We start from the raw sequence: 25294 nt of genomic DNA on the forward strand, positions 1-25294 counted from the left end.
AAAACAGAAGCTAAGGGGGCCTCCATGGATTAAATGGCCCCCCATAAGCAGTGGTCCTGCTTTTTAAGTTAAACACACACAAGGGGAAACTAATTGGCTTCAAAACTGGTTATGAGAATCGCCATTGACCGGTTAGCTGATTTCCCCTCACGGCCTTGACTTTGCCCTCCAAAATTCTCCTCAGTGAATTCTGATAGTGAAAACTGTCTGGACATGTGAATATTGGGCCCATATTTTGTATTCAGCATTTGACATCTAAAGATTTTCTGCCATTGCCGTCAGCATTTGACAGCAACTGTCAGCCAACGTTTTGCTAAATTCTATTGCAAGCCATCTATCAGATACTGTCAAAGGCTGCAGTCGCTGTTTGACAACTCTCTGATCGATGTCTCGCAACCGAGTCGAGCAAAACGTATCGTACTTTCATTCAATCCGTCAAAATGGGCAAATTTCTCATTGTGATGGTAAACTTTGATTCTGCTATTTAGGGGTCAAATTTTGGTGCCTACATTCAAAAGAAGAAAGCGGGCCAATGGGAGAGGTTGGACACTTTGCAGACTCCCGCCTCAGCCCTCCGGTGTCTTTTAGACCAGCCCACCCCATGATTCGTGGTTATTCCCTGGCCTCTCTTCCATATCCCGTCTTTCTCACCTGAACAGGGACAGGGCTAAAGAGACTAAATTTCAACATGGGAGGAAAATAGGGTTCAAGTGTAACAATACATATGGAATAGATGCTACACTCGATTATAAGCCCTTTACCCAAAGATTCTATCACTCCTCTGTGCTGTATGCCCGGGGTCCCCAACCGTGGGCCCCCAGCTGTTGTTGGTCTATAACTCCCATCATCCCCTGCCACTATCACAAAAGGCAGTTATGACAGGATGATGGGTGTTGCAGTCCAACAATATCTGGGGACTCGAGGTTGGGAACGCCAGCAATACACCATCAAACATGGGGTCAGAACAAACCGGCAGGCCACAGTTCAGCCATCTGTCCTTTATTATTTCAACCTATTAAGCTCTACATGAGCCACATACCTTAGAGGCCATTGCCTTATTCACACATTGTGTTCAACACACATACAGCCTACGTACAGTGTACACACATAAAGATCTCTGCACATACACCATTAGTCACTCCTTATGTGCAATGCATGTACAGTCGTCCCCATGACTATACTGCATGTGATGAGACTGGTACTACTTACAGTGAACGCATGCACAGTCATTCACACAAACAGATGTGCAGGCATCTGTATGCACACGCAACATGGTGCCTGGACAGGGCTCCTCTCTCCCTCTGCCACCCTTCCCGCTGTCTTGCATTCACACACAAGCTGTGGGCCTCCCAGAGGTATCTGGCTGGTCCTTCTTGGGACCAAGACTTTTGGTCTAGTCCTAGTCCTAGTCCAGCACTCTAACCACTACTTCACGCTGGCTCTCAGTGTGCCACCAGGTAGCCCAAAAGCAGGACAGGAAAGCAGCAGTCCTACCTCACTTTTCCTCTCCAGAAACTGATATTCAGTGTTATACTAATTCTGAACATGGAGGCTCCAACTAGGAATCACAGCTGTTGGGAGTTGTGAGGCCTCCGCTTTTCCCTTTAAAGCTGTGTGCAATTGGTCACGACTTCGTCTTGAGTGCCATGCATCTGTGATGTGCTGTGCAAAGAAGTCCTTTGTCTGCATCAACTGCCATCAATTCTATCAGATGATGGAAGAGCGAGAAGAACTTCTCTCCCGCCACTTGCTCCACCCCATGCATCACTTTATGATCTTCTATCATGTCTCATTTTTAGTCATTTAGTCTTAGTCATGACTAATCTTCATCATTTATTTTTTCTTCTAAACCTTAGTCATTTTAAAGATCTAAACTGAAAACCTTCTTTGGTTTGTCTGGGCTTTGGGATTTCGCTCTTTTGAGGGAAGCTTTTGACTGCCTGAGATACATTTACTTACTTACTTATTCGATTTCTATACCACCCTTCCAACAATTGCTCAGGGCGGTTCACACAGAGAAATAATAAATAAATAAGATGTATAAATATAGATAGATATAACTATAAATATTTTGTTATACCTGATTTTATGACTGAAGGATGTTGCATTCTCTCTCCCCTGTTATAAGCTACTTTGAACACATTGGAAAATGTGTGTGTGTGTGTGTGTGTGTGTGTGTGTGTGTAAATCAATTGAACTGTCAATCCCACATTGAGATGGGGATTGGAGCAGCGGGATGGAGAACAGGAGGCACAAAGGAGGCACAAAGGTGCTTCAATGAAAATAGCTATGAGAGTGAAATGATACCACTCAAGACCTGTTCTTGTTTGATCTGTGGGACTGGGGGGGGGGCAGGACAGGAGCTGTTGTTTCTGCTGTGTACAAGAGCATGGGAGCCCAATCCAGACGGGCGGGACGCAGAGTGCGAAGGGACCTGGCAGTCCTTCTAGCCCACCACCTGCTGCCGCTACTCAATGCAGGACATGGGATCAGGCCCCTCGCAAGTGGCCATCCAGTCTCTGCTTGAAAGCCGCCAGCAAGGGAGGAGAGCCCACCGCTGGGCACGGCAGAGGTTAGGAGCTTCACGTGATCTGCCACAAGTCCTGTTTCTAAGGAGCAGGCAATCCCGACAGGCCTGTCGTCTGAACCTGCCCAAGCCCATTTCCCACTGGCGGATGGGCTTTCTTCCTTCTGCCTGACATCGGCAACCTCAAGCTGAGGTTGGATGGAGAATGCCAGGTGGGAGTTGGGAAGTCCAGCCAGAAATCAGACTGGGGTGGGTTCTTGCGCCATGTTTGCCAGGAGTGCACACTCCTTGGGAGCTGGACTTCCGGCCTCTCACTCTCTAGCCCCGTGTTCTTCGTTGTATGACCAGTGGTGGCCCCCATCAACTCCAAGTGCAGCTCCTGGACCAATTGCTTATTGCATCTGTACGATGCTCTGGTTGAAGCGGAATACTCGGCACAGTCTCCCATGTGGAGATGGCCAGTGCTAGCCCTATAGCAAGCCCTGGAAGAGATTCCCCTCCTTAGGGGATGGAGCCTCTCTGGGAAGAGCATCTAGGGGCTCCAAGTTCCCTCCCTGGCAGCATCTCCAAGACTGAGCTGAGAGAGACTCCTGCCTGCAACCTTGGAGAAGCCGCTGCCAGTCTGTGAAGACAATACTGAGCTAGACAGACCAATGGTCTGACTCAGTCTATGGCAACTGCCTATGTTCCTATATTCCTAGCCCTTGCCCAGCACCAGTGAGGTTGCTTTAGGGGAAGGGGAGCCCTCTTGAGCCCCTGCACCACCTTGGAAGGCATGCACTGCGTGCTGCTGGGAAGTGTAGCCCTTCCCAGGGCTTTCCTCCTACAGCTCTTAAGAGAGGGCTCTCTTCTCTTTCAAGGGCAAAGCACAGCACGGCCTGGAGGTCAGTGCAATGGGGAAAGACTCCGACACTGAAGGGTGCTTTTTAGCAGCTCCTGCTTGGAAAATAGTTACCATCACAAGTCTAGCCTAAATCGACTTCCTTGTAATTTCATCCCAGTCATCCTAATCCTGTTCTTTGGTTGCTTTTTCTATGGGACAGCCTTTCAGATATTTGAAGGAGGCGGTTGTCTCTCCCCTTCGTCTTCTCTTCTCAGGCTCCTTCCACCGTTCCTAACAGGACTTGGCTTCCAGTCCCAGCTGCCCTCCTCTGAGTCCCTTCTAGTTGATCAATCTCCTTCTTCAAAGGCCGCACTCAGAACTGGCAAGGAGCCCATCTGCATTGGGCCGACCCATCTGTCAAGTTGCCTTTCATTCCAACCCAGGAAGTGGATTTGAGCTGCAGACACAACTCTCTTTCAGTTGACAAGCAAACCCACATAGGCATCTTTAACCAAACACTTATTTTCCATTTTTATTCAATAATTGCCTTTAATACTAAAATGCATTAGATCCTTGAAGCAGAGAAATAAAAATCACATCAAAGTGGGGAAAACAAAGTTTGCATCAGTTTTTTTTTTTTTAAAGAACAAAAACTACGTGGCAGGTACACCATTCTTTTGAAACGGAGTTGTAATAATTTAATAAAGCTGCTTTATCATCTTCATAAAATAGACCACATGGTGATTCTTTTTTTTTCTTTTTTTCCCCTGTTTACAATGATTCAATCACTGTGAAAATGTACATAACATACAGATCAGCATATACAACAAGTTTTGCTCTTCGTATTACCAGCAACAGGGACGACCGCGAGGAAACCACAAGTATTCAAATTCCACAGAAATCTTTTTCCTCCGTTTTGCAGGTAAAACAGTGTCTATATCACCAGGATGTGTCTCTTTTTCACCTAGCTGTTGCTGAAGGACTCTGCTTGTTGAGGCTTTTCGCATTTGATTAGCGCCCTCCGTTGCTGGAAAAACTTGCGCCAGGCAAATTCTTTGTCATAAAGATTACAAGATCCCAGCTTGAATCAGCTGAACATCAGCTGATGCCAGTAACAAATCCATTTTTCACCAATACCACGGCAACATTTGTTGGGTTCCTCCGCTAAAGTTAACACAACTTGAACACTGGGTCAAGGATTATCAAAAGCTGCAAACGCAGCCGTACTAACACGATAATCAATTCTCCCCATTGATCGACAAATGAGTTTCCATTTGTAAATAGTTTCTTTCTTGTTTTTTTCCTCTCCAAGAGTAATCTCAACATATTAATAGGAGAATGTGTTCTTAACAACTTGTTTACTAGGAGTGGGGGGCGGGGAATGCTAAACGTAATTCACTTTTCCAGCTTCACAATAAATTGTTGGGGGGGCAGCAATAGCTTTGTCTTGAAAATACATTAAATGCTCATGCTCAGTCCCACCACCGATTGCATTTTACCAACCCTTCAAAGGCCACCATCTTTGTCAATTTTACTCAAACCAAAAAAACCCTGGGTTTTCATGGGAGGAAAAAATACAATTTGACAGGTTTGGTGCATTGGATAGGCAAAGAATAAGGTTTTGTTTTTTTCTGGAAAGAGCAATCCATAATTTCATTCATGTTATACTATCTTTGGAGCTGGATTTTCAAAGAATAGGCATTGATTAGATTACAACTGCGCATATTTCCAGCATTGCTGGAAATCAAATCCTTATTATACCTGGCAGAAAATACTAACCTGATTCAATAGGTAAGCAAAGTAAATGTGACAGCTGGAAAGATTTTGTAGGTGGGGGGGAGGAAGCTGAACCAGAATGTTAAAATAACACTCCTCCATTGAAATGACAGGGAAATGGAACTGGTAAAAGACACTTGTCGTCCTGCCTCCAATAACAGCATGGATGGTTCAAGTGAGACGCAGACACCGGAGTCCAGAGCGCTGCACGCTCTCCAGTGTACATGCGGAGCTCCTGTATGCAGCAGCAGCTGGCTCATTCATTCCAAAGGAATTGGCCGACACAAAGTTATGCCTTCCACGGAAGTGAATGAGGAATCCCTTGCTGTGCTGGTGGGGGGCTTCCTATGTGCATTAGAGCCCTGAAAGAAAATGGCTAAATTGAGGCGTGTGAATTTATGTGAGTGGCTCCCACTTTGGTAGGCGTGTGGCTCACATTTTTCTTGTGGAAAAATCCCTGCTCACTGCATCATCCCTGATGAGTGCAGCCACAATTAAGAGGGTGGCAGACACAGTTGGCACTGATGGTGCTGAAGGAAGAGCAGAAAGTCTCCCACCCACCCCAAACAGGTGACTGGGACCATCCAAGGCAAGGGCACCAGCCATCATGATGTGCAAGTGCTAAGGCTCTGCCTAGCTAGAGCCTGGCCCATCTATCTGATAGAGAGGACCCCAAAGATGGAAGCCAGCCTTTGAAATGGCATTTGGAGGGTTTTCAGGAATGGCGTTGCTAAAAAGGACGGAGCTGGTAGAACATATTTATAGCTTTCTGTGCAACATCCCGCAATGTGCTCTTGTGTGGTCCAGACCAGTGTTGGTCCATGCTGTCTGCCCCCTGCAGTCAGGTGTGTGTCTTGGAGAAGAGAGCTCCGGCTCCCACTAGCGTCACACATGATCGTTCAATCCACCACCTGCCTTGGCAGGACCCCCCGCCATGCCAACCCTACCCTTGAGGAGGCAGCATCAGAGGCATGGTCAGCACTGGTGCACGGATGCACTGCCTCTCACCCTCTCCCAGCTGGCAAGCGGTTTGTTCGCAAGCCAGGTGATTCCTTCCTCTCCTTTTCTAGGAGGGAGGGAGAGAAAAGAAGCACCCAGCTGGTGAGAAGGCTGGTGGCCAGCTGGGCAAGGTAGTTGCCTGTCCTCCTCTCCCAGCCAGTGAGCACTTCCTTTGCTTGCTTCCCCGGCATCCCACTGACCTTTGTCTCCCCGGCGCCCGCCCGTGGCACCTCTGACTTGCCTTTCCATCCAGGGGCCAGTAATTTACAGCTATTAAAGCAGGCGTGCTTTCCTAGCAAACTCCTTTTCTTCAAAACAAAAAGAAGGCATTCAAATTACTGCACAAATAAAACATCCTGGCAATCCATAAATTAAAGAACTGCACACACAAACACCAGACTGCCGAGCCAGATCCATTTTCTCCACTTTTTTTTCTCAGGGAAAAAAAAATTACTCCAGCTTATTTGATTTCTAGGACGATAAAGAGCAAAAGCTGTTTTCCTGCCACCATTTTTTAATTTAAATAAATCAAAAGTGACTAAAAAATTTTATCAAGATAGGTTGGCGCCAAGAAGATTGTTTCTCTAGAAACCATTATTTTCTGCTGATTGGCAGAGCAAGTGTTGAAACAGCAATATATTTCCTTCCTAGTGATCTCTGAGCTCTCAGGGGCCCTAATGAGCAGGTTCCAGGGCAGAAAAAAATCTATCAAATGTAGGGTTAATAACAAGAACAATCACAACAGTCTGAGAAATTATCCAGTGTGTGTGGGGGGGGGGTGTTCCTATTCATTTTAGTGAAATGTGTCTCTCCTTTTATAAAAAATTATCTTATGGGAGGGGGTCTAATATCTTTGTGGGAGGAAAAACCCACAATAGCAGATGTACAAATGTGTAGCCGTGCAAAACAGATAACAGTTATGGGAGAAAATAATGATCTGTTTTCTTCGAACGGAAGGCACATTCAAAGGAACAACATTGTCGTTTACCTGTCTGTTTGTCTGTCTGTTGTTCTTCAATATACATTTTCTATTGCTTACTCTCTCTCTCTCCTTCACAGAGGAAGCAGAAGGAGCAGAGACCCTTGAAAACTTACCCAGTGAGCATGCACAGACAGAGACACAACGGATTGGATCCAAAGGTGCCCTTCTGCTCACACACACACAGAAGGTGTCTTCCTCTCACAGGAGGGCTCACTGGAATTTTGCATGACAAAGATTCTAGTTCCCAGAGCATAGTCGAAGGGCACACCAGCCAGCCACCTTGATGAAACTCAACAGGTCTTGGTGTGGTCAGTGCCTGCTTGGGAGATCTATGTAAGCCATTGTTATGGATGGGGCTACAGCTCAGTGGTAGAGCGTCAGCTTTGCATGCAGAAGGTCCCAGGTTCAATCCCTGGAAGCATCTCCAGCTGGGAAAGACTCTGGTCTGAAACCCTGGAGAGCCACTGCCAGTCAGTGTCAAGAATCCTGAGCGAGATGGACCAATGGTCTGACTCGGTATAAGGCAGCTTCCTCTGTTCCTAGGAAAGTGAAGTACAGCTCCATCCCCTATACCAAATAGAGCCCTGCAGGAATTCCCAGACAAGCTCTTGCACAAGCCTGTGTGAAGCAGCATGAGCAGGTGCCTTCCTTCTCTACGTGCTCTTTGGATCCTACTCACATTTTTGTGCTCTCATCTGCCAAGGGATGGTTCACCCAACTGCTCCACGTCCAGGTGCTTGCTTCCTTCTTTCCCCCACTGGTCATGGCAAGCTGGTCATCTAGAAAGTTCAAAAACTCCCTAACCCTTTGAGACGCCAGGAGAGGACTGCTAGTGGCCACAAGAAACCAACTCAAGAAATAATTAAAGGCTCCGTGAGCCCAAAGGGCTTATGCATTGCGCCCCACACCGCTGCAGGACTGATCTCTCTGACGTCCTCCAGCTTCCTTCTCTCATGTTTCTGCAGCGGGTGGGCTCGGCTCAACCCATCAATGCCAATGCAGAGAGCCAAGAGGAACCCGTTCCCCACTGCATCGCTGCTGGAGTCCCTGCTCCCGGGCTCAGCTCCTCCCAATCAGGAACCATGCCCAGAAGAGAGAGTCCGGGTAGCATCCTCTTTCTCTGCCAAACGTGGATCTTTTGGGGTGTGAGAGCGAGGAATGGGGTCCAATTTTAATTCACACCCAACACAAACAAAAACCAAGCGTGTTTTGTGCATCAGAAGTTTAGGGAAACCAGGACTAACCCTATGGACAAAGAGCCACAAGGTGCCCCTCTGATTAGGATTAGCAAAAGCTGGCTTAGGAACAATGCAGCCAAGGGAAATGCAAACTTGTAACCCCGGGCCCTGTTTACACGGGATGTGGGCCATGGGCAGAGATCGATAAATCCACTTGCCAGCTCGGCAGTGAGAGGAAGCCCAGGGACTAGGGGTGTAAACTTTGTGGGAGCTCAAGACCCCTCCGGACTTTCCTGGGAGAGGCAGTGCTGCCTCCCCGCCCCCCTGCCCACCCACCCCACTGCCGCTGGCTGCCAGGTAGCATCAGCAAGCTCTCCTGCTCAGGTTCATCAGTCAGCTGAACAAGATAGTCAGGCCTGTGGTGTCTTTGTAGCAGCTCAGCAAGTTCTCAGGAGGCATGGCTGCTCTCGGGGCCCCTTCGCTCTACAATTCTCTGATTAGAAGTAATAGAACAAGGAGCAAAGCTGGTGGTGCTCTATGCATGCGGGTGCTGTGCCCAGAGCAACCCCATCCCCTCAGGGGGATATCTTACAGTGCTCACATGTAGTCTCCCATTCAATGCAAACCAGGGCAGACCCTGCTTAGCAAAGGGGAGAATTCATGCTTGCTACCACAAGACCTCTCCTTCCATGTGCCCCATGCCCGCCGCCCCCCCAGGGGAAATTGAGAAGTCTACACCCCTGCAGGGGACCATACAGGTCTACGCCCCACAGGACTCCTCCCCACTGCCATCTTTGCAAAGGTAAGAAACAGCAGGAAACCCTTCTGAGCAGCAGGAGATCGGGGCTCCCTCTCTTTCTGACCATCTCTCTCTCCCAGGGCAAAGGACAGAAGCCATTCCTGTCATTTCTCTCCTAAGCCCGCTGCTGGTGTGCCAGGAAAAGATCTGAGGGAAGAGAAAGGATCGGTGGTCACCACAAATCATGGCTGGCGAGTGAGCGGAGCCTATATTGGTGGATCCCTGGCCACAGGTAAAGTTCCTTACCTCCAGAAGCACCCTGCATGTGCCCTGTCATGCTTAAATGCATGTGGTTCATTCATGAGCAGTGTTGGCATACCATTGGCACCTGGCCCACGAATGGTTCCCCTGCCACATGTGGCTCACTGCCATATGTGGAAAGTGCTTTCAAACACGACTGGGAGCACATGGGATGCTTCCATAAGCCAGGGACCCACAGCACATATCAATCAGGCCTCAGCTATTTCCATTGGCCTGGCTTCCAGATAAATATATCTGGATCTATACCTGGGAACCAAGAGCGGTGCCGGAGAAACAAGGCCACATCTTTCCATGAGATTGCAGGGGGGAAAGAAAAAGAAATTGATCTCATAAAAATTTTAGTACGGTGCGTCTAACAAGTGCAAATGAGATGCTAGTCTGACCCCTAAAAGACCTGGGGAAGAACTGTCTCCCGGCAGCAGAGAAAGAAACATGGGAGAATCATCCAGCAAAATAACAAGAAGCTCTGACAAGATTGGCTCTACATTTTGTAATTTCTCCGAGTTTTAGATTATTATTTGGGGGGGGGGTAGGGGAAAGAAGAAGAAGAAACCAATAAACTTGAAAGCCTTTTCCATCACTAGACATACAGGAATTTGCAATATCAAATACGATAATAGTACAGATAAGCATGTGGCAGCAAAGAGACTCCGAAGGCAGAGGTGTTCCTAGCAAAATAGCAACATCTTAAGAGTACAAATCAGGCTCTGGTTGAGGAGTGAAGAAGAAAACTCACTCACCACAAGCCATAACTCCCCGGGGCTGTGATGTACATGTGGAGATGGTGAGCGTGGAGGATGGGGCAGTCCCACCTTGAGCTTCAGGTCTTCCGAGTGTTCCCGAGTCACCCTGGATGCTCATTCCAGGGTCTACATTGGAGGCATGTCGAGACAAGTACTGCAGCAGGGTGGCACAATGTTGCAGATGTTGGATTTCAATTCCCATCTTCCCTGATTATTGGGGATGTAGCTAGGGATGATGGGAGTTGTCGTCCAAAAACAGCGGGCAGGGCAAAGTTGTGCAGCCCTGTATTGGATGTTACCAGAAATGAGAACTTTCTTTTGTGTTAAGATTCAATTTCACAAAGAACGGATTTTCACATTAGAGATTTTGAGTTACAAAAATAGAGAAATTCAAAATACATCGTAGATAATACTTCCGTCAACCGAACTGCCAACGTGCCACACCCACCCCGCCCACCCCGAACCCGCCGCACAGGAAACAGGAAAGAAAAATAACCACACCGGTTTGCTCGGGCACACCACACCCCTGCCGCCTGTTCAAGTGGGATTGTCACAGTAACAACAGCTTCATTGATAAACAATACATTGAGGGAAAGCTTTTAGATACAGCAAAATTTGTGAACCATGGGCAAGATGTTAAAAAGAAAATACACACGTCCGGGAGTGTCGCTTGCCTCCCTCCGCCGCTTAGAGGACTATGTCTTTTAGCCGCTTCACGCTGGGCGAGTCTTTCTCTCTACATTCTTGCAGAAGAGGGTTAATCTCATGCATTATGTTCTCACTGTCTGCGCCCCGCGGCTCTGCCTCCATGGGCCGCGAAGGGCCATTGTTCACAAACGGCTCCAGGTCGCGATTGGCCGGGCAGTGCATGGTGTTGTAGGACACCGACGGTTTGCTAGACAAGGGGCTCTTCAGGTGGACGGGCGACGTGACAGGGCTGACTGCTTCGCAGCCGTTGCCCGCCTCCCGGACGGTGCCGTTGACCTTCGGGCTGCAGAGGGACGGCTCCACTGTCCGTTTGCCCTTCGGGTTGACTGGGCCCCGCTCCTCAGGAAGAGGTTCGCTCCCGTCCTTGCCAAAGGTCGCAAAAGTTCTCTTTGTGCTACAGTCTTCGTAAAGCTCTGTATCCACCGCCGTCGCTTCTATCGAGAGGGACATCACGTTCCGGCCATGTTCGGGGGACTTGGCACGGCTCGGGACGGGGTTCCGGGGCATCCAGCAGCGGTCTGAATGGCCAAGGATACGGCACTCTTCCCGGCAATGGAAGCCCTCGCCCTGATCTGTGGGGAGAAGGTGTGAAAAGGGCTTAAGAGAATGTTCTTCACTGTCAGACTGGGAGGCCAGTGGCAACCCCCATCAACCCAAAGTGCTGCCCCCAGTTGAAGCGGAATCTTCTGCACAGTCCCCGGGCAACATGCCGAGGCGAGCATTCCCAGTGTGCAGTGCTATGCTTTGCCCAGCACTGGCAGGCTTTCTTTAAGGGGAATGGAACCCTCTTGAACCCCTGCCCCACTGGGAAGGCAGGCCTGCATGCACTGCTAGGAAGTGCCACCAATCCCAGCGCGTTCCCCACAGACCTCTTAAGACAGGGCTCGGTCTCTCTCAAATGGCCCTCCCAGCCCTGGAAAATGCCAATACTGGGCAGAGTATGGTGCACAGAGGGAAACAGCTCCCACACTGGAGGTGTTTTGCCAAAGTGGCCCCCGCTCGAAAAACAGCAAAGACCACTGGCTTAAGAGGTCATGGGTTGCTGCATCAACCCCGGCTAATTTGGCAAAGAGGCACCTTTTAAATGTGGTGATTCTCTTTATTGAGCAGGGGGAGAGTAACTGGCCCTCTCCACCCCCAGCACAGCACATTTGCCACAGACTTAAATGGACTTAATAACCATTTACTTCTCCCCTGGGGGGGGACTTAATTCAGGGAGGGGTTGAGCTAGGGAGCGGTAAGAGAGGAGGCCGCTCAACATCCCAACCAAATGGCAATGCCTTGGCTTACAGTCAGGCCAGTGGCCCATTGGGCTCAGAATTGACCACACCAGGCCTGCACCACATGAGGTTCAGGGAGTGGATCCAGCCCGTGGGGCCTCCCCGCCCCACCTGCACTGGTAGGAATATCCTGCCTGTTTTGCCAATGAGCAGCCATGGTGGCTAAGTGCAGTTGATCACTGCCCCTGACACCATCTCTTGCCTTTCCCCTGGACTCCAGACCTCTGCTCGTTAGTATTCTTAATGACTGGCTTTTAATGTGATGATTAATGTGCCGGACACGGATCTCGGCCCCCGCACACCATGTCAGGGTTGGTTCCGGCCCACCGGAGCACTGGAGTTGTGCACCCATGGTCTGCACAGACCGGCAGCAGCTCTCTAAGTTTCTAGGCAGGAGTCTCTCTCTGCTCTAACTGGAGATGCCGCCTGGGAAGGAACTTGGAACCTTCTGCATGCAAATGCTCTTCCATGGAGCTGCAGTCACCCACCCAAATGCAAACCCATGTGAAGCCTGCTTAGCCAAGAGGACAATTCGTGCTTGCTGCCTCAAGGCCAGATCTCCACCACTTAATACTGAGGGCTGGTACCATGCAGGGAACCTCCTGAATGACAGGTAGCCTGCAAGTGTCTTTGATGAGACTCATACATCCCGTCTTTTGTACAGCACACGTTTGAGGAATGTAATTCGTATTCCTGATCCTCTCAAATCATCCTCTTCCTGGCAGCATCTACTGGTAGGGCTGAGAGGGACTCCTGCCTAAAACCTTGGAAAAGCTGCTGCCAGTCAGTGTACAAAATACTGAGCTACATTTCTAGTGGTCTACTTGCTATAAGGCAGCTTCCTATGATCGGCCAAAGCAGCCCATTGTAGTGAAAAGTTGTCCAGAGAACTGAGGAATCATCTGTTTTTAATCCCACATAAACAACCCTCGCCTTCTATAAGCACCAGCAGACGTTTGTGCAGTGACACTTTAAAGGGCTGTTTTTATCACAATGGCTTTTCCCCTCGCTTTTATTATTGTTTTAAAGGGTTGAAGTTCAACCTCCAACAGGTTAGGAGTCGCTTGGAATTTTTGCTGCTGTTGCTGCTGCTGTCAGAACAAAAAGCTAAAGGGAAACAAGTTACGATGGGAAATAAATTAAGCTGCGTTTGGCCTGCGTGTCTGGCTGCTTGCAGTCAGCATTTTCCTCTCCCTCTTGCCAGCGGTAAAAGGCACAGGGCTTTAAACCTTGCTTGACATGAGATATCCGAGCAGAAATGCCACACCAGGCTACGGATTTTGCTGGCTCCTCTTTTTTTTGTTTTGTTTTTTTTTTTTACCATTTTCATTTTATTTGTTCATTCCCCACAAAACTGCAGAGATGCTTGCAGATGCCTGGCTGCCTATGAGGACCCATCAGCACTGCCTACATGTACAGAAGTAGCCAGGTATCCACCCAAAGGAGCTGGAGCAGCAAAGGAGCGACTGCAAGAGGGGAACCAAATGGTGTCGCTTTGTTCTATTTAGAAACCTCACTTTAAAAATAGGTACAGGAGGACCTCAATATCCGTGGATTCGTTATCCACGGATTCGGGTACCTGTGGTCGGGTAATAGAGACCCAACCTGGGCATATGCGAAGGGGGAGCACATTGACCTCATGTATGCTCAGGTCAGGGTGGCCAGAAATGACCGCGGAGGTCACTTCCAGCCACCATTTTGTGTTTCAGAGCTTCAAACTGGCTCCGTTTTTTAAAAAAAGAAAGAAAAGCTGGCAATTTTGGGCCGATTCGGAGGCATTCCGGGACACAGTGCAACTCGGGGGGCACAGCTACGTACGGTAGGCAGCTTCCCCCTGCGTCCCCGCCCCCTGATATTTTGGCAATGTTTTTCTCCGTGACCAGGAACCTAACCCCTAATTCCCCATTGCCTCAATGCCTCAATATTGGCGGTTTCCGTAACCACTGTTTTACCGTGGAACAGAAACCCCCCCCCCAAATATCGAGGACCTCCTGTATCTCTTGCTTCCCCAGCCTTTCAGGTTCATGAGACCGCTTAAGAGCCATAACACCACCAACACAGGGGTTCTCTAACACGGGTCCCCAGGTAGTGTTGGATTACAACTCCCACTATCCCCCACTGTGGGGATACCCTGGGAGGCAGCTTCCCTGAGGCAGGGGTTCTGAATCTTGGGTCCCCAGATGTTGTTGGACTACAACCCCCACCCCACCCCCACAGCCTTTGGCCACTGTGGGGGGGGGGATAGTGGGAGTTGAAGTCCAAGAACAACTGGGGACCCAACTTTAAGAGCACTAAGAGCACTAACATATAATCAAACAACTCCAGTGACATGGCAACAGTAGAAGATGAAAGGCGCAGGAAACAACCCAGCATGGAAACAACTAAAAGCCAAAACCTACACATTGCGACAAGCATATGCTCGTTTTTTGGCCCCTAAATAGCAGTTGCCAGAGGGGTGGATCCAGATTGGAACAATCACGGGGGGGGGGTTAACTCTTTGCCCTTCCCACGGTCCCAGGCTGAATGGCCTCCCTTTCCCAGCGACAAGGCCTGGAACTGAAATCAGAAGGATTCACAGGAAGAAAGGAATGCAACCCAGAGATGAAGGTACAGGTAGCTGCGGTGTTGTAACCCAGTCCAATGGCATGGGGATCTGCAAAGCTGGGTTCATGCAGCTTTGCAGATCCCATGTAGACCAGGATGGGCAAACTTGGCCCTCCAGCGCTTGATGAACTACAACTCACATCTTCCTCAGTCACAATTTAGTGTGGCTGGGGAGTTGTAGTTCAACAACAGCTAGAAGGCCAGGCCTGCCCACCCCTGCAGTAGACCCTTGTTGCACAAAATCTCTGGCCTTGAATTTGCCAGCTTCTGGCTTAATCTCATGAGCACTCTCTTCCTAGGCAAGAGAAGGCAGGGCCCTGAAGAGTTAATGCTGCTCAGAGGCAATGGAATCGCACCTCCGGGTCTGATATATCGAACCCCCGCCAGATGCCAACTCAGCCAAGGTCTGCATCCCATCCATCAGAGGACAATTCATTTGGATGCTTTGTTCATCTGTGTACGCAACCTCTGCTTTTCAGCTCCATTGGTATTTCCACCACATTCTAGCGCAAAAAGGCGGCTGATAAAAATTCTCAGCACATAACACAATGCAGCAAAAAATATGAGCAGCTTTAGCACTTACAGGGAATTGGCTTGTTGAAAAGCAAACCTTAAGGAAGTTGCGGGGAGGGAGCAGGGAGAGAAGCAGAGGGGGGGGGACCAATTGGTCGGAATCCTGCATCTCCAAAGATCAGTGGTTTCTCCCTCCATCACAGCAGCCGCACCGCTGTGCGAGTGGCAACAGCTAGGAGACGCTGTCCAAGGTCTTGGGACGCCCCCTGGTTCTTCTCAGAGAAGGAGGCTGTAAGTCTGTCCCTCCCTCCCTCCCTCTCTCTCTCTCTCACACACACACAGAGCTGCAAATGCCTGTTCTAGGAGCTGTCTAAACACGGATCCCCTTAACATGCTGGTTTTGCTGCCTCCAGCTATTTGTGCAAAATACTGGCAGAGGCTGAGTGTTCTCACCCTTGTGTTTCGGTTCTGGCCCCCACCTCTCTGCAAACCCTTCGGCCTTTCCTAACAAAAAACTCTGGCCAAGGCCTGGCAGCTCGACTCTTCTCCTTCCAAAGACAGCTGGAAGAGAGAGAGGAACACAAGCCCTCCACCTGTGTGGGAGAAAGAGATGACCAAACAGCTCCCGCTTGGCCACCCTGGAATGAATCGCCTCCTCTCCGAGCAGCACACAGAACAGCCCCAATGAGCCCTCCGTTCCCATCTCAGGGGACTGTCACACGAGCAGCTCATAACCATCCCTGGCCTCCGACACACACACACACACACACCCCACGTCTGTATCGATTCCAAAAGGTCTGAGCCTTGGAGCTCTCCGCCGACAGGTGGGGCTGGCTGAGGAGTGGCCAGGCTGCTGTGGAAAGGTGGGAGGCCAAAAGAGGCTGGAGCCCTTTCAGCAGGACAAAGCCCCATGTGGCCCCAAGGGGGGCGTGGAAGAAGCAGGCGGGCCTGTAGGTGGAGAAGCCCGCCTGGCCCCCGACCGACCGGAGACGAAACCGAGGCCATTTGCCTGGAGCAGCCAGCGGGCCCGGCAGGAGCCCAACTCAGGGCAGAACTGCCCGGGGTTCGGCCGCCCGCAGTGTGCACGGAGCCCCGCTGCCTCCCCAGCATGGCTCCCTTTGGCTTTGGCACGTCTATAGAACTCTATTACAGAAACCCATCATGAGCTCCCTGGGGAAGAAAGAGCAGGGCGGCAGCTGGAGGGGGGCGAGCGGGGAGAGAAGCCTTGCTTGCCAACCAGACACGACCCCCTCCTGAACTCTAGTGGCTTCAAGCTTCTCATGGGCACAGGCAAAGATCGACTGAAACTGGAGCCGTCGTCAGACCCAGAGCCTGCCTTCAAGACTAGGGCTGGCACCTCCGAACACAGGCACAGAGGGAGCTGCCGTCTGCTGAGTCAGACCATCGGTGTGTCTGGCTTAGTACTGGCTACGCTGACTGGCAGCAGCTCCTCCAAGGGTTTCCGGCAGGAGTCTTTCCCAGCTCTGCCTGCAGATGCTACTGCCAGGGAGTCAACCTGGGACCTTTTAATTTTATTTATGTATTTATTGTTGACTTTATATACCGCCTTTCATTAAAAGCACTCTCAAGCCCTTCTGCATGCAAGTGAGTGTTCGATCACTGAGCTGCTGCAGCCCCCTCCCCTAAGAGGGATCTCTTAGAGCAGACCGTGCCCACACGCCGTCACCCATCCCAACCCACAAACCGCAAGGGCGGAGGGGGGGGGAGTGACCGTGTGAGGAGCAGGAGCTGGGGAGGAACCTCCGTAAAATGCTGGGGGGAGATTCTGGGTGGGGCACACCGAGCTCCCGGCTCCCACATGATCAGCCCGCCCCCCTTGTCGTTTGGGCTTACATGACTGCTGATCAGAAGCGTGCCCAGCTCTCCAACCCTGATGAGGAGTGTGAGCATGAGCCTAACAGCTGAACAGGGCTTCTCGCTCTAGGAAAGGTGGGCTCTACCCAACCTTTGAGTCAGTCTGGGAAATGGCCCGTTTGGCTTTGCTATGCCTTTCTGCACACACCCCTTCCGACAAGCGTCTAGCCCCATCCTGACCATCTGGCCACTTCTGGGCAACCTCACAGTCTGCAAGGTGTGGTGCCCGGGCACAATCAAACTGCACAATCATTAACAAAATTCATTTCGAAATCTTCCTGGAAGCTAATAAATTTCACAGCACTTTCCGTTCTTTTCTCCTTGCAACAAAGGAAAGCTTAGTTCCAGACAAATTAAAAGTAAATTGATTGCCTTAGGGGAATGTACTCAAATATCACTTTTCCATGTTAGAAATCTCTTTCCCTAACACAGAGAGGAATGGAAGGAGGGAGAGAGAATCACAGAAACTATATGGAAATGGCAAATCATTAAGTCCCTGTGTGCAAAATTGGGTAGCAGGGGTGGAGTGGGGGATATCAAACTTAAAATAAAATGCAAATATGTCACTGGGGTGCAGGCCTAACATTTGTGCCTGAATTTATGAATAATAAATATGAATAAACAGTAAACATAAAGGGATCAAACACTGCTTTGACTGTGCGCCCACAGTTATCCATCTCTCCCAGACAGCACATGGATAGCAACTTCATATTTTATTGCAGCACGGTAGAGGTGTTAAAGGTGGGAGGGCAGAGATCATTCTACAGCTCTGCACTGAACCTCAGGAACAGTTCACACATTTTGCTCTCTTTTGTAGTATTATTATTATTTTACATTTTATATCCCACTCTTCCTCCAAGAAGCCCAGAGCCGTGTACTACATACTTGGGGTTCTCTTCACAACAACTCTGTGAAGTAGGTTAGGATGAGAGAGAAGGGATTGGCCCAAAGTCCCCCAGCAAGTCTCATGGCTGAAGGGGGATTTGAACTCAGGTCTTCCTGGTTCGAGCAAGCAGGTTGCCCAAATATTCTAAAATGCAAACCGAATGCTCACTGGTCCAGGCAGCATTGACCGTGATCATAGTGGTGGTTGGAAAATGCAGAGAAAGTGTGTAGGTACAAGAAATGGGTACACACAATGTGTACACAGAACAGCAGCATTGGGGATGAGTGGATAAAAAGGCACTCATCAGAACAAACCCAAGAGGCCAACAAGAAGTGGAGGAGAATAGGGATCACAGCTGCTGTTTCCACCTCCAGCCTCCACATGTTCATCTGATGGTCTCAGCAGAGTTTTGAATACCAACAGTGTGTGAAGTCAGGGCCCTGCTTCCTTAGGGTTCTTGACTGCACAGAAAGAACCTCCATGAATGTCACTTGTGCATACATTGGGCGGATTCACACATAATCTGGATCCTATACACAAAGTCAGTAACCAACTTGCCCGTGATCATCTGAGCCCACACCAAGGTCGGTTCAACTGAGATGGAATTGTCTCCTTTGCTAAGCAGGGCCTATGTTGGTTTGCATTTGGATGAGTGGGTTCCTTCCCTGGTGGCAGCAATGAGAAAGGCTGCTGCTTGAAACCTGGGAGAGCCTCTGCCAATCAGTGTAGCCAGTACTGAGCTAGATGGACCAGGAGTCTGACTCAGTAGGAGGCCACTTCCTGGGTTCCTATTCCACATGTGACAAATGAAGTCCATTATAACCCATTGTCCCAACTGCTATTTTGTAAAAATGGAAGGAAGTCGATCACTTTAATTGCTTTCCGAAGTTCCCGACTCTGAGGACCCCAGGAGCTTCTCTCCGAAGCCAACACTTGGCAACAGACAGTTTAGCTGATGTTAATGAAACACAACACTACTTCTGTTTATTAAAACAAGAGAGAGAGAGAGAGAGAGAGAGAGAGAGAGAATTTGTAATGCAAATGAGCATTCTGGCCAGTGTACATTTTACATGTGCATAACCAATCAACTGAAGCAGGAACTTCTCCAAGCCTCACAAGTGAAAATGCCCTAAGGCGTTGGTTTTGAGGCTGTTTGTAAAGTTGGGGGGGGACTGCAGGCAATGTGGATGGAATGAGGTCAGCCTACTTGGCCCTCAAACAACAACCTGGTACATAAACATCCACAGCTAAACGCAAGTTGCCCTCAGCTGAGGATCATCAGTCGCTCATAAATTAAGATGCTGCCTCGCTACCTTATCTCTCTGCATGGTTTAATGTCAGGAGACAAGATGGGAGGGAATTACTGTATAATATTTCTCACCTCTCGGCCTTCTCCATTTGTTAATAAGAGAGTCTCAGCCTGTACAGGAATATAATCCAGTCCCAGCTCCCCTTTGGAAGCGATTTAGAGGATGCTAATAGATGTAAAGAGTGACAAATACCACTCACGGCAATGCGGAATTCTTCTTTGGCTTCTTTTTTGACTCATGCAATTTGGACTGTTTTTGTTTTAGACCCCATGATGCCTGTCCCATTAACAAGAGATCGACAGTCTGGACAAAGCAAGCAGCCGTTCATAAGGAATTCTTTTAATGAGGAAGAGGAAAGAGAGTCTGAATTACACTAATATATTAAACAACCGTCAAGTAGACCCAAGATCTCAGCCCAGCTTGCCAAAAAGAATTTGTGCCATGTTCAGCCAGCTGCACATAATGGGTCGGATCCATAGCCCACAGAAATCAGCATTAGTCCATCACAGTGAATGGAGCTTTGCTCAGTTACGCCAGGTACGGATAAGTCTTGTTAGCCTTTAGCCTAGCTTGTATGACCATTAATAATGCCCTTCTCTTCTAATTGACTCTCGCTATGTAATGAACGCAGACTGATGCCAAGGGTCTTTCCAGTGACATATACTGGACAGATAAGTCTGAAGCAATGTCAAAACAGGCTGAGCCGGGATTTCTACTGAGGCGGGGATCTGGGAGGGACACAGACCTTGGGCGGCTCCAGTGAAAAGGTGTTCAGGACCATGGCTAGCTCTGAACAGGAATCCACAAGAGAGCTGGATCTAGCAACATAGGAGGGTTGTTGCTGCACAGGAGTGAGGTTGAAGCAGACTGCTGCTTTCTATGACTGCTCCCCAGGCCGAGGGGTTTGGCCCCACCCTCCCAAGGGAAGGCTCTGTTGGGCTCTACTAGGGCTCAGGGGACTCCAAAGATGAAGGTTGGGCTGGGTCCCGGGGCCATGATGAATGTGCAGTCTCCGGCTGTCAGGGATCCCAGCAGCATGAGGTTGCCTGGGGTCTGGGTCAGGAGCAATGTTCCCTGTGACAGGGATTCCCAGATGTTGACTACAACTCCCACCATCCCCAGCTGCAATGGCTTTTGGCTGAGGATTGTGGGAGTTGTCGTCAACACCATCCAAGAAGCCCTGTTACTGAACAGTCTGCCTCGTCTTCCTGTTGGGAGGGGGGATGTCCCAGACGCAAGGTCAAGCCAAGCAGCAGCTAAGGCCATTAAAAGGAGAAAGCACAAGTGTTTCAGCACAGGCAGGAGGAAAGGTGGGCCACCAGAAACAGCAGCAGAGGAGTCTTTTGCTCCTCTTGCGGCAGGACTGGCCCCATGATGCACGACTTCAGACTGCCGTTCAGAACCCCCCCCCCTTCCCTCCTGCCTATCACCTTTCCCACGTTCCTGTAAAGGGTGTGCTGCATTGCAGCATCCAAGGAGATCGCCCAGTGCCATCAGAGGGGATGAAGCTTCTCTGTGACATCAGGGCTGCCTCCGTCCATTGCTGCTGGAGGCTTCCTGCCAATCATCACCTGAGGAGCTGAAGCTTCTCCATGACATCAGAGCAAGTGCCATGCAGCCAATGGCCACTGGGAGCCCACTCATCACCCCCGCCACTCAGCATTCACTTGCCTAGATTAGGCTCCTCCCCCTCACTTGCAAAACTGGCTGGCCGGCCTATAGGGCACTGCACTGATGCGCACCCACAGCATAGCCCTCGCTGTGTGCAAGCAGCCCACAAGACTTCACGGCATCTTCTCCACAGTGAGACCGCCGAGCCGTCTAGGTCTCTAATAGGGTATTCTGTGCCAAACTCATTGTCACGGAGACCGCTTGCATTCATAAGGTGAGCTTTAAGAAGGAGGGAGGGAGGATGAACTCAATCATCTGATAGGGTCCCCCCCATCTCTATCCATTATGATTCTATAGTTTGCATATCTAATTCCCATTAATGCTAATGGGAGTTACTGTACAGCATGCCGCGAGAAAAGAATACAGGCCTTTTGACTTCATTACAGAAATTTAAGATTCATTACCAAAGGATACTAAGGGATTGCCCTAAATACTCTCGCTTTGTTATATATTTCCTTGTTAATGCAGCCATTTGAGTGCACCGTGCCCTGCTGAGTAGGAAACATTTTCTAGGCTGTTTAAAACACATTCTCCACAATTGGAAGCAAGGCTTTTGTCTCCGTGTATGCCTTTGACATCGGCTGCCTTCAGCTTAATGGGACCGGAGTAGATAAAAGCAAATTAATCCAAAAGGTGACTTTTTCTATCCTATTGTCAAATCTCACACAGACCAATTCAAGTATTCCTCATCTTCGTGTGATTCGACGCAGGCCACACATTCAAATCTGAGCTGCAACAATGAATCCAATTATGAGAACATCCTAGTCAAAATTATGCGTCTATCAGAAAATGGCCGCTTGACTATTCCCATCAAAAATTACTGAAAACAGAAATTGCCGATGGAGGAGAAGATAAAAAGGGGAGATTCCAAGGCAAGGCCACTCCTGGAGCTGGTGCAAGCCAGAAGTGCCCTGCAGAAGAGCTGGCTGCGAGCCCCTTTCCCTCCAAACACCTTCCTGCTCTCCGATTGGAAGCTGGCGCCTGCTGCTGTTTTTAGCTGCATCGGGCTGCATTGGAAGCACCACGCTGCTCACAAACAGCTGTAGCAGAGTGTTGGCCTTCCATTGCGAGGACCAGGGTTTAAGTCCCTTAGCCAAGACATTTGCTGGCAACCTTGGACCAGTCTCTCTTTCTCAGCCTAACCCCGGGGGTCCCAGCAGGGGAGACGAGTAGCCCTAGAGGTACTTGAAGAGCTAGTAGGGGGTGACTCGGAGCCATCCTGCCTCCCCATTTACCCCCCACCGGAGGATCACTGGCTTGAAGCCAACGTGTGCTCAGCAATGTGCCCACTGCAGAAGGGGAGGGAGGCGGGTGATTGGCTGGCTACACGCTGAAGCTCAGTGTAGCTCTCTCTTCAACCTGACAGGCTTCAGAAAATTAGCACTGAGTAAAGGTGAATGGTGCTGCCGAGTCGGTGTCGACTCCTGGAGCCCACAGAGCCCTGAGGTTGTCTTTGGGGGAACACAGGAGGGGCTGACCATGGCCATGCAATGATGCCTTTCAGCACCTTCCTGTATCATCGCTGCTGCCCAACAGAGGTGTTTCCCATAGTCTGGAGAACATAACCGCGGGGATTCTAACCGGCAACCTCTGGTTTGCTAATCAAGTCATTTCCCCCACTGCGCCATTAGCACTGAGTACTCCCACTGAAATTAGTAGGATGTCCCACTAATTTAAGTAAGATTGCCTCTGGGCAATTTCATGTGGATGTGAGCCAGTGACTTGAGTAGCCTGTCTCATTACTGTAAGACGCGCGCGCGCGTGTGTGTGTGTGTGTGTACACTTACACCCACACACAAATCTCTATGGGGTACCTGAGCTGAAGGTTTGTGACAGAAGGGGTACACTTGTTAAAGTTTGAGACCCCCGGACCTAACCGATCTCTCAGGGTTACTGTGAGGACATGAGAGGATCCTCAATTTCTGTAGTCTCAGCTCCTCAGAGGAAGGACAAGATGCAAAAATGATTGACAGAGCTGTAGGCAGTTCCCAAGCTACTAGTTTTGTGGTGTGTCAGCATTCTTGCTAACTTCCCACAATTCTCACACACACACACACACACACACACACACACACACACACACCAAGTTTCTAGTTCTTGCCATTTTCAGAGAGAACGTGGTTTTGGAGGAATTCCTGCCTAAAGGGAGTAACTGTATTCAGCATATCCCCACCCTGACCGACATAGACTGATCCTGTGCTGCTGACCCACCAAGATCTTCTGTTTCATGGGGGGTTAAATCTCCCCTTCCTTCCCTCTGCAGCCACCTATGCCTTTCAAAACTCTATCCCTGAGAGTTGGGGGACTCCTCCCAGCCAGCCACCTTGCCCAACAGAAACCTCTGATAGCACAGGATTCGCCTGTATGGCAGCCTCTGATTCTGGTAGAGTCCAATCACAACTGAGTCGCAGATGAATGAGGAGAGGTCTGTAATATTCTCCGCCCCCACCTTTTTCTGTTGTCACCTGTGAGCACCCCTGCACTCTAAAATGCATGCCCAAGATGTTTTAGCAGAGCCTAAATGCTGAAATCCTGGAATTAGACTATACTGCTATATTCTAAAGGAAATCAAAATGGCAAGTGTTAAGGACTTCAGCCTGAAAACCACACAGCTTTGTCAGTTAGGAATCTCTGCAAAAGTAAAGTATGTGCAAACACTAGATTGGTACTCTCATTTGTTTACTCACATTTGTGTACAAGAGTCAGGGAGTGCATGCTACAAATTAATTCCTTGGACTCGACAGACAGACACACACACACACGCAACATGCGAGTACATTGTGTATGCTGCATGGCACAGAAGAAGCAGATGTGCTAGTACTATATGAAGTAATAAACAACACTCTGCATTTGTATAGCACTAACGAGTGTTCAAGGTGCTTCATGTTCAGTAAGCTTATCTTTCCATCTAAGAGTTAGCAAAACTTGGTAATTTCTGTACTAAATGGCCCCATCTACTGAGCATATTGAAACGGAATACAATATCTTACAACCACCAATGAAATGCATGTCATTTTGGATAATCTAAATGCTATCTGTTGTTTGTACAGCATTCTGAATGCTACCTACTTCCCACTGTGTACTGTGAGTGCTTTCGTTTTTCGTTTTTCTCCTTTGGGGGGTTTCCCCCCTTCTTTTAAATGTTGTTATATAATTGTTCATGGCTTTTACTTATGAAAACTTTCAGTAAAAATTAAAGGCTTTGGTTGCTGAGCTATTTCCAGATGCAATGGACCCCTGCTAACTTGGCAAAGAGGCACCTTTTTAACGTGGTGATTCTCTTTATTTAGCAGGGGGAGAGTAACTGGCCCTCTCCACCCCCAGCACAGGACCTCCAGTGACTGTTGCTGGTGTCTATCTTGCATTTCTTTTTAGAATGTGAGCCCTTTGGGGACAGGGAGCCATCCATCTAATTTATTTATTATTTCTCTGTGTTAACCCCCCTGAGCCATTTTTGGAAAGGCGGTATAGAAATCGAATGAATGAATGAATGAATGAATGAATGAATGAATGAATAAATAAATAAATAAATAAATTCAGGATGCTAGTTATTATTACCTTTAAACAGCTTAGGACCAAGGAACCGAAAAGGCTGCCTCCCCCACTCCGTCCCCACCGATACCCCCTGTTCCCTGCATTCATTTCTGCATTCCACCATCACTAAAGTGAGGCTGGCAGGAACACACAAGAGGGCCTTTTCTGTGGCCACACCTAGCATATGGAACTCCTTGACACCATAAACTCATTTGGCTCTCTCTTTGGGAGCACTCCAATGCCTTTTAGAACACTTTCCCCCCTTGCAAGTCTATTCAATTCTACCATTTCCATTTAGTTTCTCTCCTCTGGCTTTCTTATGTGCTGTTTTTGAAACAATTTTACTTTTAGAAGTTTCATTTGAATTTGTTCTTGTTTTGTATTATGCTAGCTGCTTTGGGTGCCTCCTGTGGGAGAGGGAATTTGAGTCACAGTTTTTTATATATATATAAAATGCAGGTTCTCAGTATTCCTTACAAGCATACAATGAGGTAGTATTAGTATTATTACCAGTATTATTATCCCCATCAACATAGGCAACTGCCTTGTGCCGAGGCAGACCCTTGGTTCACCTAGCTCAATATTGCCTGCACTGGCAGGCAGCAGCTTCTCCCGGGTTCCAGGCAGGAGTCATTCCCAGCCCTACCTGGAGATGCTGCTGCCGGGGCGTGAACCAGGGATCTGCTGTATGAAGACATGCAGGTGCTCTTCCACTGAGCTAAGGCCCCATGCCTTAAGGGGAAGAGCTTGCAGCGCTCACATGGAGGTACCCATCCCAGGGCAGACCCTGTTTAGCAAAGGAGACACCTCATGCTTGCTAAGTTG

The 25294-nt window shown here is 49.1% G+C and overlaps 1 protein-coding gene across 2 annotated transcripts in view; it reads right to left on the reverse strand.

Annotated features, from left to right (window-relative positions):
* Window positions 1-3856: 3856 nt before the first annotated feature.
* PCDH19 (protocadherin 19) overlaps window positions 3857-25294 on the reverse strand; it is a 103802-nt gene continuing 82364 nt past the window's right edge. For both annotated transcript variants that reach the window (XM_053274402.1, XM_053274401.1), the window contains exon 5: window positions 3857-11368. In XM_053274402.1, coding sequence (XP_053130377.1) covers window positions 10776-11368 — 593 coding nt within the window. In that variant the 3' untranslated portion in view covers window positions 3857-10775. The remainder of the gene's footprint in view (window positions 11369-25294) is intronic.

Source organism: Hemicordylus capensis, chromosome 11 (genome assembly GCF_027244095.1).
Source record: "Hemicordylus capensis ecotype Gifberg chromosome 11, rHemCap1.1.pri, whole genome shotgun sequence".
In the NCBI taxonomy this organism is placed as follows: domain Eukaryota; kingdom Metazoa; phylum Chordata; class Lepidosauria; order Squamata; family Cordylidae; genus Hemicordylus; species Hemicordylus capensis.